Source organism: Triturus cristatus, chromosome 8 (genome assembly GCF_964204655.1).
Source record: "Triturus cristatus chromosome 8, aTriCri1.1, whole genome shotgun sequence".
NCBI lineage: Eukaryota > Metazoa > Chordata > Amphibia > Caudata > Salamandridae > Triturus > Triturus cristatus.
In genome coordinates this window covers 523,548,959-523,561,704 of record NC_140591.1, presented here as the reverse complement: position 1 = coordinate 523,561,704, position 12,746 = coordinate 523,548,959, and the positions used below count along the sequence as shown (strand labels likewise).

The following is a 12,746-nucleotide window of genomic DNA, read 5'->3' as shown; positions in this document are numbered from 1 at the left end:
ATAAGCCGCAGTTTTTCTAGGAGAAGTAATAAATCCCCCAATGAATGAACTGAATGGGTGTGGTAGATCGGGGAGGCGTGAGGGATGCAAGGTGCATACCCTGTGTGTGAGGGGCTATAAGGAGAGATATTTGCATTTGTTATAGAAGGTGTGATTTTGTTTTTGTTACTTATTAAAAAAGCAGAGGCGACGTGTTATTAGGCTCAGCAAAGAATCATCCGGGTGTAGTAAGGACCTCAAAATAAAAGGGGAATAAAGTGTTGAGCTTGAAGGCTGCATTGCCGAGTCTGTTTTGTTTCTGCAGACTCAATCCCATCCAAACAAATGAATGCTATATATGAATCAGGCCTTCACACTTGCAGATTATTTATTTTGTATAGTTATGCTGTGTTTAACATAATACAGCGAGATGAGTTGTGACATTGGGATTAGAGATACCTGAACCCTTAGCCCATGGAACTGCCTTCCTGGCTTATGGTTTCAGACTCAGGCTTGAGGAGGCATCCCTTTCAGCATTACTTCACTTACTTTCACACTAGGTATCTATCCTTAAACACAGTATAAAAAGAAATAACATGCTTGTTTGTGTAGGGATATCTTCGCAACCATGTATGTGAAGTTTGCAGAGTATTGCTGTGGCGCTGTACTTGGAGATTCCTGGGAGAGCCATAGTGGGGATTTCTGGAAGGTAAACATTATACCTCGGGTCAGTAAGAAAGGCTGTAGTAATTACCTACACCAAGATCAGTGCAAGCGACAGGGACTGTATCAGTCTAACTAGTGTGTTCCTGCAGGGGAGGAATGGGAAGACTCATGAGAATGAACATGTAAGCTACTGTGATTTTCAGAATCGGAACTTTCCAGACAGCTGATAGCAAGGAGTTGACAGGAGACATGCCCACGGCCAAGGCCAGGGCGGTGTCGGGCCGTGGCTTTGCCAAGCCATGCATGGTAGCAGTTTCAGAGTAAATCTTCTTTTGAGAGGATCATGCAAGTGACAAAGACTCCTCTTGGAGGATGTATCAGATCCTCGGAGGCCTAAGGGCTAGAAGTCCTGATTGCGCCACTGGACATATCTCTAGGGCCACCTGTGTCCAAGCCAGTCTCCGACAGTTACTAGGTGAGGCTTACAGGGCATGTGTTGCCATTGCATCAATGTGAGACTCTCATCCAAAGTTTACTGGATTGTCATTATATTTGTTCTCGTTGGTATGCATGTAGCACGCTGGGCCAGGCCTACTCCTATGCAGGATAACCTCAAAAGCACATATGCTGCATAATGTGAAGGGGGGGTGGGGAATTTTTGCAGATAAAGAGACCTCATGCTTCTGCTCAGGTGGTGTTTTCTGCATATGTAGAATGTGTGCTGCTGAGCCAAGATGAGGACATCTGTGTGCTGCTATGCCTAGAGTATGCTCCTAGAGGTAGTGGACTGGACAAGGGTACATGGGAAGTGTATTGGAAAGTGTTGATAGCGAAGACTGTAAATCCTCAGATTAATTTCTTTGTGTTTTTTTAGTAGTGACCTACAGCATTTCTTGAGCCACATTCTTGGCAGTTCCATATTCCATGTTAGGATCTTGATTCTCAGTGTTGGGACAATCTTGATTCGCTGTGGTGGTTTTGGAGAGTCAGTTGGAGACCTGACTGCACCCGAGAGCCACTGCAAGGCTGTATGTGAATAAACTTCAACTTCCTGAGTTCATTGGACTCTCTTTCTCTCTTGTATTTCCTATTACTTCAACTAGCTGATGAGCGTTTGGTCTCAATCATCACCAGATACTGAATTTTTGCCCAAAAGGTGAAGGGCTGACCTCTCTTAATGAGAGTAATGTAGACAAAGCACAAGAAGTGCAACCTGATGAAGACTAAAGAAGGCTCAGAGCAACCTGCATCATTCAAAGGAGGCATGCACTTCAGCATGTGATCAAATCTATACCACTCACTGTACCAGAGTGTTCCTCTTGCTGCCTTCAACCTCCTGCTGTCTCCTCTGAGACTCTATGCTGTTGTTCACCCCACTAAAAGTGCCAGCATTGCAGTCATGAGCTGTGCTCGTGCAGGGCTTGAAACCACCCTCACTATCGATAGTCAATAGAGTTTGGCTAGAGCATCTTGCCAACCCCTTTTTTTGCATATCCCCACCCACCAAACAATTTTAACTGAACATCCAATATTATCGTCATCTTGAGGTGCAATACAAACATTGTTCTTCAAAAGAATTCATTTAGTTCATTGTTTTTCAGAGAAATTATTATTTTCCAGAGTGGTTGCTGTTATACATTAAATTTAAACAACTTCTCATACTCAAGCCTTCTCAAAGACATCAAATCTAGACAATAAACTGGATCTCTATTATTCCTACAAAATCCAGGTTTACAGCTGATTGCTTAGGAAGAATGGATTGAAATATTAAAATCAATAGCATTGAAGAATTAGATGGTTTGGGTTTATTGGCTGGCGGGAGTAAGGCATTATTAATCACTGCTCTTTGACCTATCTACCAGCGGTGATACACTCCTAAACGGTTTTGATACCAGATGTCTACAAAGAAGAAAATTTGAGATTACAGAAAAAGCCAATACATACCTACTGGCTTTGTCAAATAGGCACTGCAAAATGTTATCAATAACCATAATATAATGTATTCTTTATATATAAATACACATAGGCAATGCATAACAATAACTGTCACAAATTTAAAATAAGAGATTTCTTCAATTCAAAACAGCCATAAACGTGTTTGAGTCTTTGTTCAACACTTTTCAGGCCACAAAATGCAGCCATAAGACCAACCAGAAGAGGTCCTTGCATTACAGCTGAAGGGTATGCAGTTCCAGCTGGGAGTGTTCTGACTACAATAGTAAGATCTCCTGGGGTCATCCATCAGTGACCCAGGAGAGTTATTGTGATTTCAGTTTTTTTTTTAAAAAAACATTCCTGGGGGCACTGCCTTACTTCCTGCAGCACCACACAACACTTAGATTTGTAGTTGACTGTTCCCCTGCCCCTCCTTGGGGCACAAGGACAATTAGACTATTTCAAAACCTAGCGCATGCTAGCAGTGAATAATTGAGTGGCCTCGCCACTTTCCTAGTGAAGCGGTGAGGCCACGGCTAACATTATTTTTATATTTTCTTTTTATTCTGTGTGGCCCAGTCCCACCCAGGACACTCGCAGCCAATTTTATTTTCCCTTTTTTTCTGGCAGCGTGAGGAGCCCACTCCTGTGCTGCTGCCCCTTGTGTTTTTTTTTTAATATACCTGTAATAAACCAGCTCATCCAGCATGAGTTGTTTTTGTTACATAGTCTCTGTGTTGTATCAAAACCATGTTACATAAGGTGGCTGGAGATGGTGCTATCTGCATTGTTAGAAATGGCGATTTCTGGTTGGCTAGGGCTTGCGCCAAAGCCAGGCAGAAACCACCACTCTAGTCAGGGCAAGGAAGTTACACCCCAAAGATAACCCCTGCTCACCCCCTTGGTAGCTTGGCACGAGCAGTCAGGCTTATCCCGGAGGCAATGTGTAAAGCGTTTGCGCGTGCACCCAGCAACAACACCCAAGGCCCACCACAAAAGAAACTCCACACAAGGTATTATATAAAAATAGCCTTTGTATTATACCAAAACACATTAGATAAAAACACACACTTTACAATGTGCCAACAGGCACGGGCAGAATTTACAGGGGATATGTACAAGACAGGGCCACCTGGACCACTGTCAGGAATCAGCACTTTTAGAACTAGCACTTGGTAGGAATAACACTTTAGAACATAGCACTTGGTAGGAATAACACTTTAGAACATAGCACATACAATCACTGTAGCACCAATTATAAAATGTAGAAATGTAGAACAAATAATGAATGTAACTCACAACCAGTAACCACTGGTAACAGGTAAGTACCACCTACGCAACCCTAACCACCTTAGGAAAATATTACGCAGGGAATCATGAACACATCAGCATAACCTATACTAGGAAAACCCCTCTCCTATGCATAGGTACAGCTAGAAATAAACACAACATAAAGGCATTGCGCAGGCGCAAAAGTACATATATAAAAATCACCAGGTACCCTAGGGGAGGGCACAACACAGGGAAACGTTCCCCAGGCCAACTGGCCTCTCACGGGTGCAGAAATGCCCAATATCCAGCAAAGTCAGGGCTAGACTGTGCAGGCTGCGCAAGCCAGAGCGTAAAGGGCACAGCCTAAATGTTGCAGCTGCCCACTAAGTGCTGGGCAGCTGGGAAAATGAGCGTGGGCACCCAATGGGCACCACTGCGCCTGTAAATCGAATAGGGCATACGTTGGAGCCTCTCTGGGCTCTGAAACTAATATGCCCAAACCAGCGTGGGACAACGTTGGAGCAGACCGCTGCCTTCCGGGGCTGCTCTTCCCACCAAAGCCAACAATGTCCCCCTAGGCTGGAGCGCACTAGCGCTCTAAACAACTATGATGGCCCCGTCGTTGGAGCCTCTCGGGGGCTCAAGAACACTGCACCCGATGTTGGAGTCCCACTCGGGGGACTCTGGAATAATGCAGCCACCCGTTGGAGCGCACTAGTGCTCTAAAGCAAGTAATGCCCCAAACCGTTGGAGCGCCACTAGCGCTCTAAGATGCTAAGGCTTCTCCGGGGGCGAAGGGGCGCTCTCTTTAATGTTGCCCCCGTCAGAGCGGCATGCAACTGCGGCGGCGCTGTGGAGGACAGGGGGCAGAGACCACAACCACGTGGAGTCCCGCTTACCTGGGGCTCCCGGTTGTCTCCGCGCGGTCTCCTCAGCATACAGGGCTCTCGGACCACCCGGGGCCCTGCGTGCGTCGCGCTGTTTCCTCTTGCGCGTCCGGGCCACAGGCAGGCGGGGTAGGCTCCCGCCTGGATTCTTCTGGGCCAGGGGAGACGTGGAGCCTGCAAGCTCCCGGCCTCTGCTGCAGCACGTCCCCGTGCGGGGTGAGCTCCTGCCGGGCTCTTCGGACGCGGCACTTCTTCTCGGCGATGATCCCAGGAGCACGGGGTAGGCTCCCGTCCGCTTCCTGGTTAAGCCCCGCCCACGTCCCAACAAGAGCTGCCTGACTTCCTGTGAGCCCGGCCGCGGCGTGATTCTACGGCAGTAAGAGGGGTAGGCTCCCTCATGATAAGAAATATACGGCGGGGTGGGCACCCGCCGTGAGATAAAAACAAATAAGCGGGGTGGGCATCCGCCAACGAGCACAAAAATGCGGGGAGGGCACCCACCACGAAACACGGCAACAGCGGGGGAATCCCTACGTCGGGGTTCCCTTTGTGAGGATCGCAGCCCAGCGCTGCTGGCCACAAATGAAGGCGCTCCTCAGCAAATAGGTGTAGCGCTTCTCAGGCGCTTGAATGCAGGTAAAGGTGAAGTCTTCAGATGCAGGTGGGGGCAAAGACTGGGCCCAGGGGCCAGCTCACAGGGCCCTCCAGCAGGGAGGCAGTCCCCAGTGGCGGTCTCTCCTGGCGCCCAGCAGCAGCAGGCCCCCCCTCAAATTAAGACCAGCAAGAGAACATTTTACTTGGGGTCACAGCCCCATTTTATACACAGGTTTACCTTTGTTTCAAGGTGCAGGGGAGGGGCGAACCAGTTACAACTGGTTCCTGAGCACTTTGTTTTGCTCAGCCCCTCTCCCTATTCAGAGGACAGGCCAGGGTCATCAGTCGCACCACAGGGGGCGGAGCCAGCATTGTGTGGGGAAAGCCCAGCCCTATTCAGGTCCCAGGTGTACTCCTCCCACCCATCTGGCTGCTGATCTCCCTATTCACCACTGGGTGACTCCTCCTGACTCTGGGGATTCCCTAGCCTGTCACATGACCTCAGCCAGCCAATCGCCAGACAAGGCACTTATTTCACACTGCACACAGAAGTGCCCACTTCTAGAAGTGGCACTTCCACACTAGCTACATGGACACCGCACACATCATCGCGCAGCATTTAATCACACGAGTCCGCACATACCAAGCTTGCACCTGCACTCCCCACGCATCAGGAACTGCCAGGAACACACACATTTCCCCCATGCATTCCTATGGGAGGGCAGGCCAACCTCACTACACGCACGCACTTTACCCTGGGACACAGTGGTAAAGTGCGCAGAAGCCAAAAATCACTACACCAGGTCACAATAAAAAGCAAAAAGTTTTAGGGGTGAACCTGCCAGAAGGGCCAAGTCCAACATGCATTATTCCAATAATCAGAAATTCAGTATCTCCTAATCACCAATCAGATGAGTGTTAGTGATGCCATTCAGTGGCAAGTTTAGCATGGCAAGCTGGTTGGGGCCAAATTCAGCCACCTCCATTGATTTAGACATTTCCGAAAAGAAATATGTCCTCATAACTATAGTAAGAACCGGGTGGTGCTCTTTTCTGTGTTAGGTACTCCAAGTCCATGCTGAGAGGCTTATTCCTGGAATTCGGATGTACTCCATCTCGAATAATAAATGAGCCTGTAGTGCACTAGACATGTTATTAGTTCCAAGGCTCTTACTTTTAACCATTAAACTACTATGATATCCTGTGTATTTAAACTGTAGAATGGAATGTGCATTCGGAGTGTGGTGGTTTGTGTTTGTGCTACAGGAGCTAGAGGCCTTAACTAAACATAAAATGAAAGTGAAATGACATGCATCAGGGCATGCCTCTTTCCTTCCCTTGGACAGCCACTCTCGATGCTGGGTCTTAACACCCATGGATGCAGCCCTGAAAGCTATCCCTCGGGTCTGTGCCCACCTCACGCCCACGCATGCCACCAGACTGAAGGACCATCGATCATTCCTGCCATAGGCTACATCAGGAGGGATCCACAGCTCTGTACCAAAGAGTGCATGGCTCAAACAATGGTGTAGGGACACGATTTATTGACAGAGAAAGAGGGCTTACATAACAAAGAATGTATCAATATTTCCTCCACTTAGAAATTCTGGCAACAGTCATACTCCTTTGATCACAATACTATATTAAGCATTTTACTGCTAGATTTTGCTGGAAAACTGTGTCCTGCTTAATGGGAGTAGAAGTGAAACTGGAAATTCTGCAAAACAGCCACACGTTTGTAGCATCCACTAGATTTAGTTCAGCTGGTTACAGCATACCGCAACAAAGTTTGCAACAACTATTTGCATTTGAGTAAGCCATCTTTTATATGGTAATTCCAAACATGGTACTGTGTGGCATCCACTGCTCTAGGAGTTGTGTGCCCAGGGATATCTGCTTCTGTTCCTGTCTCACCAAGGTGCCGCTCCTCTTTTTTTCCCTGTGGTGGTTTTGCATTAAAAATTCCATGGTGTTTTGCCCATGGAGTGGTTTCTGTTTGAGGTACATGTCTGCACTGCGGCAGTTGGGTGTTCTTCATACTTTACCACAACTTGGGAGGTGAATGTATCCATTGTCTAGCTCAATGGTAATCTAGGCGAGTCTGTCAACTATATTGTGGATGGCCCTTCTGTAAAGTAGTTTGGGGGAGGGATGTGCGAGGCTCAGTAGGCTTTATGTGGCTAACATAGAAAGGGAGAAATGAAAAAAGGCAACCGGTCTACCATGACTCCTTCAGGGTGCACATGCAATGCCTTGTTCCTAAACGGAACAGGTGATCGAAATTAAGCGACGCATGCAGACATAAAATACCGTATGCTGTGTTGTAAGACTGATCATGCTTTTACCTAGATTACACTGCATTGTGTGGTCTTTCCAGTTTTATCTCCTAAAAATATCATACATTTTGTTAAATGCTTTATATCACACCTCTGTTTCAAAGCACTGGAAAACAAGGTGTTATAATTAGCTAATTTAACCCCTCAGCTGCGGAGGTTTTTTCACACCCCGTGCTAAACACTTTTTTTTTATGTTTGGGACATTTTGCGTTGAGGTCTTCATAACTTTTTTTTTTTCCCACAAAAGATGTTCAGTCTATATTTGTACAGCCAGAAAGGGAATCTGCATTTTCAGTATGGTGTAGGACTGCAGCATGCAGTGGGGGTTCGACAGAGCAACAAATTCACACGAGAGAGAGTCTGGCAAGGTCAACTGAAACCTAGAACCCTGCTTTGGGTAGGTGTTAAATTTCCGGTACTAAAGGGCCTCCAGGGATTTCAGTAGTGAGACACAATTGGAATATCTACACCAGAGATGTATGGTAAGGGAATACATAATACTATTCACATGGTTAAAACAGTAATACGAGATGGATGACTCACCAATGTGTAGATATTTACAAATTAAGCAAGCTTGTACACACCTGCATCAGAGGACAAGCATCTGAAATTGAAGAATCACCCTTAGAAATCAGACTTCTGGATCAACGAATGACCACAAGGGCTGTATTCCAAGCATATGTCAGCCTGATGTTCAACACAGATGGAGCTCAAAAGCTTGAAAATAAGCTGCATAAGCAATTTGGGGGCAGTTTCAAGAGGGAGACTAGAAAGATGTCCAAAAGCACCATTGCGAGTCCATTTGATCAAATTTTAGATTGCCACATTATGAAAGTCTGGTATCGAGAGTGCAAATGCTGAAGTTTTGTCGAGTGGTACATGAGAGGCGCCTGAGAGGCTGTGATCAGTGGGGCACTTTTGTTTGCATATCGTGTGGGGTTTCCCGATCATGCTAACTAATGGAAGGAAATCCTGAATGATTTGCAGGGTCATGGGACTAAGACTAATACTAGCGGCACCAACTGTGTTATTTAGGATATGGAAAACACAAGATCTAAATTGATCCCAAACAAAAAAACTGGGCCCTAATAGTTTGAAGTGGATGTAGCCCAAAAATAGAACCACTTGGTATCATCAGTAATAAGGGACTGGAGTAGTGGTATGGAATGATAGCTATTGGCGGAAAGGGTAATATATATGCAGGATGGGTTTCCCAATGCAGTACGGTGTGCCCAAAACTTTTTTAAGAGGCATGTGCTTCCAGTATGGGGCTCGCACTGTAAGGCTGTCCTCCTAGGAATGGGGGGCGCGGCCCCAGAGTATTGGGACTTGAGCCCTCTAAGAAACAAGAAAAAAAATAATGGGTTTGGAAACAAAGGGGATTTTGATGTGATATAACGGAAAATACAATCTGCGTTTGCAGAGGTGTATTACCCCAGCAGGCTATAATAATTATGTGCAAAGAGCAGCTGTGACTAAAATGATATAATGTTTAAATGTTTCATTCCATTTAAATTTAGCTTGTCCTTTAAACAGTAGTGTGATGCGGTTAGTGTTTCTTGATTCTAACAAAAGACAAAAACCTCTTCTCAATGTTGTTTGGCTTCTTGTTTCAGGGAAGTTTCAAGAGGAGCCGGCAGATCTCACCTCATGAATTTATCCTTGAACTGAAGTCTGGTGCTGCAGACGATAGACTTGTGACATGCTTGGAATCGCTTCGGGTATCGCTGACCAGCAACCCTGTTAGGTATTTCCTTTCATTTACAATAACTTGTTATCGGATTTAAATGTTGCACTCCTTTTTCAGATTCAAACGACTGTTAGGTACATGTGGGGTGATGTTCCTATTTGCCGGAGCAGGCCATTATTGTGGTACACAGAGGAATACTTTCCATAGAAGCCTTTACATCTGTCAAGTGAGAGAATGATGGATGCACGTGTGCTGTGAGGTCCCTCAGGTAAGACAGTGTCTCATCTCCCAGCGAGGGACACAAATTGACTCAGCCTGTGTACCATAAAGTCCTTCAATCCGTCCTGAGTGTAGGATTGTAGGTTTATGTGTGTATTTTTTGTGTAACCGTATTCAGAATGCCTCCACATGTATTTATGCAGTACAGGAACTGCCCTTCTTGCCTTAAATGACCAAAGAGATACAATACTGAAATTCTAAGGTGCCTTAATAAGGTACATACAGAGGCATATGTAGCACTTCCATGGCGACCGCCAAATGTTGGGTATCCCTTTAAGGCACAAGGAGGAATTGGATCTACCCTGATGTTACGGAACCAATTACATATTATACACATATCTACTCCCAGAGGGAGGTCTTATGCACCATAAGCCCTAGTGATCCCTTGACATTGATTGACAGCGCAGTTCTAGTCTTCATCTGGGTCGCCGAGTATTACTCACAACAAAGTGCCCAGGGTATGTGGTTGTATCTGCTCCTCTTGTAGAAACCTTCTGGACCTAGAAGGTAAGATGCTGCACCAACTGTTGATCTATCACAAGGATAAACTATGATTTCCACACGTTACTTAGTCAAATCATCAATGAACAGGCTGCAATGAATATGGTAATGGTATCATGCAAAAGCTTTCCATTGGCATGTTGCCGGCCAGGGGACGGAGGAAAATAAGTCAAGGGTGGAACGCTTGAGTAGATCTTAGCTGCTTGTATTTACTTTACTATGTTCCAGTCCATTATGTTTTACCCACCATGGCACCTCAAACAGGAACCAGCCATATTCAAATCAGCCTTGGTGATGTCCAATACCAGCAGTCCAGCCGGAACTGCCAGGTCCTCGCTAGACGGTAACACAAACCTAGACCAGTTTCAGATTACTTGGGCCTTGTGAGTAGATTGCAGCTTGATTTCTATGGCACACTGAGTACCTGACCCACATTACATCTCGGCATGACTGTTGCCATTTGGAGAAAAAAAAAAAGTAATGGGCCTAATGATTGAATCCACTGGTAATAACTCAGGGCTGAATTCCAGTCCAGCTAGACGCCGTGCTCCAGAACTCGATACTGACCACGCTGCTCTTTACAGTGAGGGTACCTGAGGGTTTCTTGATACACAAGGGAAACTGGAGAGACTACATTTTTTGTCTCATGGATCGGGACTCTGATAAAACCTTGGAAATATGATATATATATATATATATATATATATATATATATATATATATATATATATATATATATCCCAACAATACCTCCTTCCAACTACAAAAGAGGTGCACCGACACTTGGCTGAGCAGCGTTTCAAATACTTTAATGGTGAGACAGCACGAAGGTAAGAGGCAGTCAATCCCAACGTTTCTGCTCTTATCGAGCCTTGATCACGGGAGACAGTCTCATTTTGAAAACAACCCACGTGATTCACCCTTTTAAATCTGTGGGCCGTATTTTCACTAAGAGCACGCACAGGGAAAATCTTCAGTTTTAAAGGTGAATAGCGCAGTCCTTTCTTATTTGCGAATGACCATAATGCGCAACCACTTCTTACATTTAGTCCATTCCCTAAGCGCTAGAGCCAAGTCCACCAACTAACACAGTTCGTAATTTCAGTCTTCACTCACTGTATAAAAACGTCGCTCCAGCCAGCAGAACCGGAACATTCCTTCTGCTCCCAACTTGCCACACACTGTGATACGTGTATCACTGTGTGTGGCAAGTTGATACTTTGTTGATACTTTGGAGTTTGCTGTATACTTTGGAACATTGTGAAATATTAGCCCTGAGGAAGGCTGTGACTTACACCACAGAGAGACAAAACACGTGTTGGCTGCTAGGACTGCTCTTGGAGAATAAAGAAATAAAAGAAGACTAAGAAGAACCTTTGGTGTTGATTCATTAAGGACTTTAATTGATTAATGTGGAATATGCTCAGGATATATCTTTTTTTTGTTTGAAGGGTGTAGAGTTTGTCTGGACCCTCTGGTATATGGTGGGTGGCCGTTACCATATACTTGGAGCTATCATACTTTCGAATTCTGATTTTATTACACCTCTGCACAATTGATACCCAGCCACCTTCTTTTAGTACTGCATTCCAGTCCAGTCCAGCATCCAACCAGGACAAAGTTGGTGACTTTTATTGACCAGACCCACCCACAGGATTGATGATCCTACTGTGGTAATTTGGCTACTCCTGATATTCCCCAGCAGTGTTCAGTTTTTCTGTGCTCTTGTACAGTCAGGCTTCTCCCATCCTCTGGAGTGTCAGTGAGCCAACATGTAGTTTATGCCAATGATTCCTGCCTTTAAGGTACACTCTGGATTCAGGTATGGGTTACCTTTTCCCGGTATGTCTTCTCAGAGGAAACACCCAAGAGGGTGCCTAAGCAGCACTTTCCCTGGAGGCTTCCTTTGCTCCATGCTCCCTGTAACTCTTGCATATACATTATGGCCAGGCAAATGGTAGGTTCATCCATCCATCTACCTGGCCAATCACTTGTTCATCCTGGGCATATTTGCAGCTAGTTCCTGCTCATGCATTCCATCAAGAGTCTCTTGTTGTTGGTTTGCACCTTTAGTTATCCCACCCCCTGTAATGCATGTGCAGTGCTTCCACATGAGAAAGCAAGTGTGCATCCTCCCCCTAATCGTTCTTTCCCCTGATAATGACAGCTGTATGCTAGTCACAGCATTTACCGTTCACCTGCCCTGTATGGAGTGGTCCCTACAGTAGCACCACGTTTTCATGTATAATGATGCTGGACTACTTTTTTTTGTATGTCCATTCAAAGTGAGAATTAGGAGATCATAAAATATGTGGGTTACGTTCATTTTTATCACAGTAAGTACTTGTTTTTTTCACTTTCTTCCAAATCTCAATCAACTATTTGCACATGTGTAGTGGTCACTATACTTCGTTCCAGGTTCTTTCCCCGTCACTTGTAATTTGGCCCACATTTTTTTCCATCCTTGAATATTTTCATATGTTTGTCACATGTTTAATTATTTGCATTGAACGTCGTGTTTGTCATTCCTGGCTTTTCTTTTGCATACCGAAGTGTACTTTCTTGTTAAGTCTAATGGAACTGTTTTTTTAATTCAATGATGCTCAT

General features: G+C 45.3%; 1 protein-coding gene across 3 annotated transcripts in view; it reads left to right on the top strand.

Annotated features, from left to right (window-relative positions):
• DIAPH3 (diaphanous related formin 3) overlaps positions 1–12,746 on the top strand; it is a 2,278,729-nt gene that overhangs the window by 492,834 nt on the left and 1,773,149 nt on the right. For all 3 annotated transcript variants that reach the window (XM_085621985.1, XM_085621986.1, XM_085621987.1), the window contains one exon: positions 9,286–9,416. In XM_085621985.1, the coding sequence (XP_085478111.1) occupies positions 9,286–9,416 (131 nt within the window). The remainder of the gene's footprint in view (positions 1–9,285; positions 9,417–12,746) is intronic.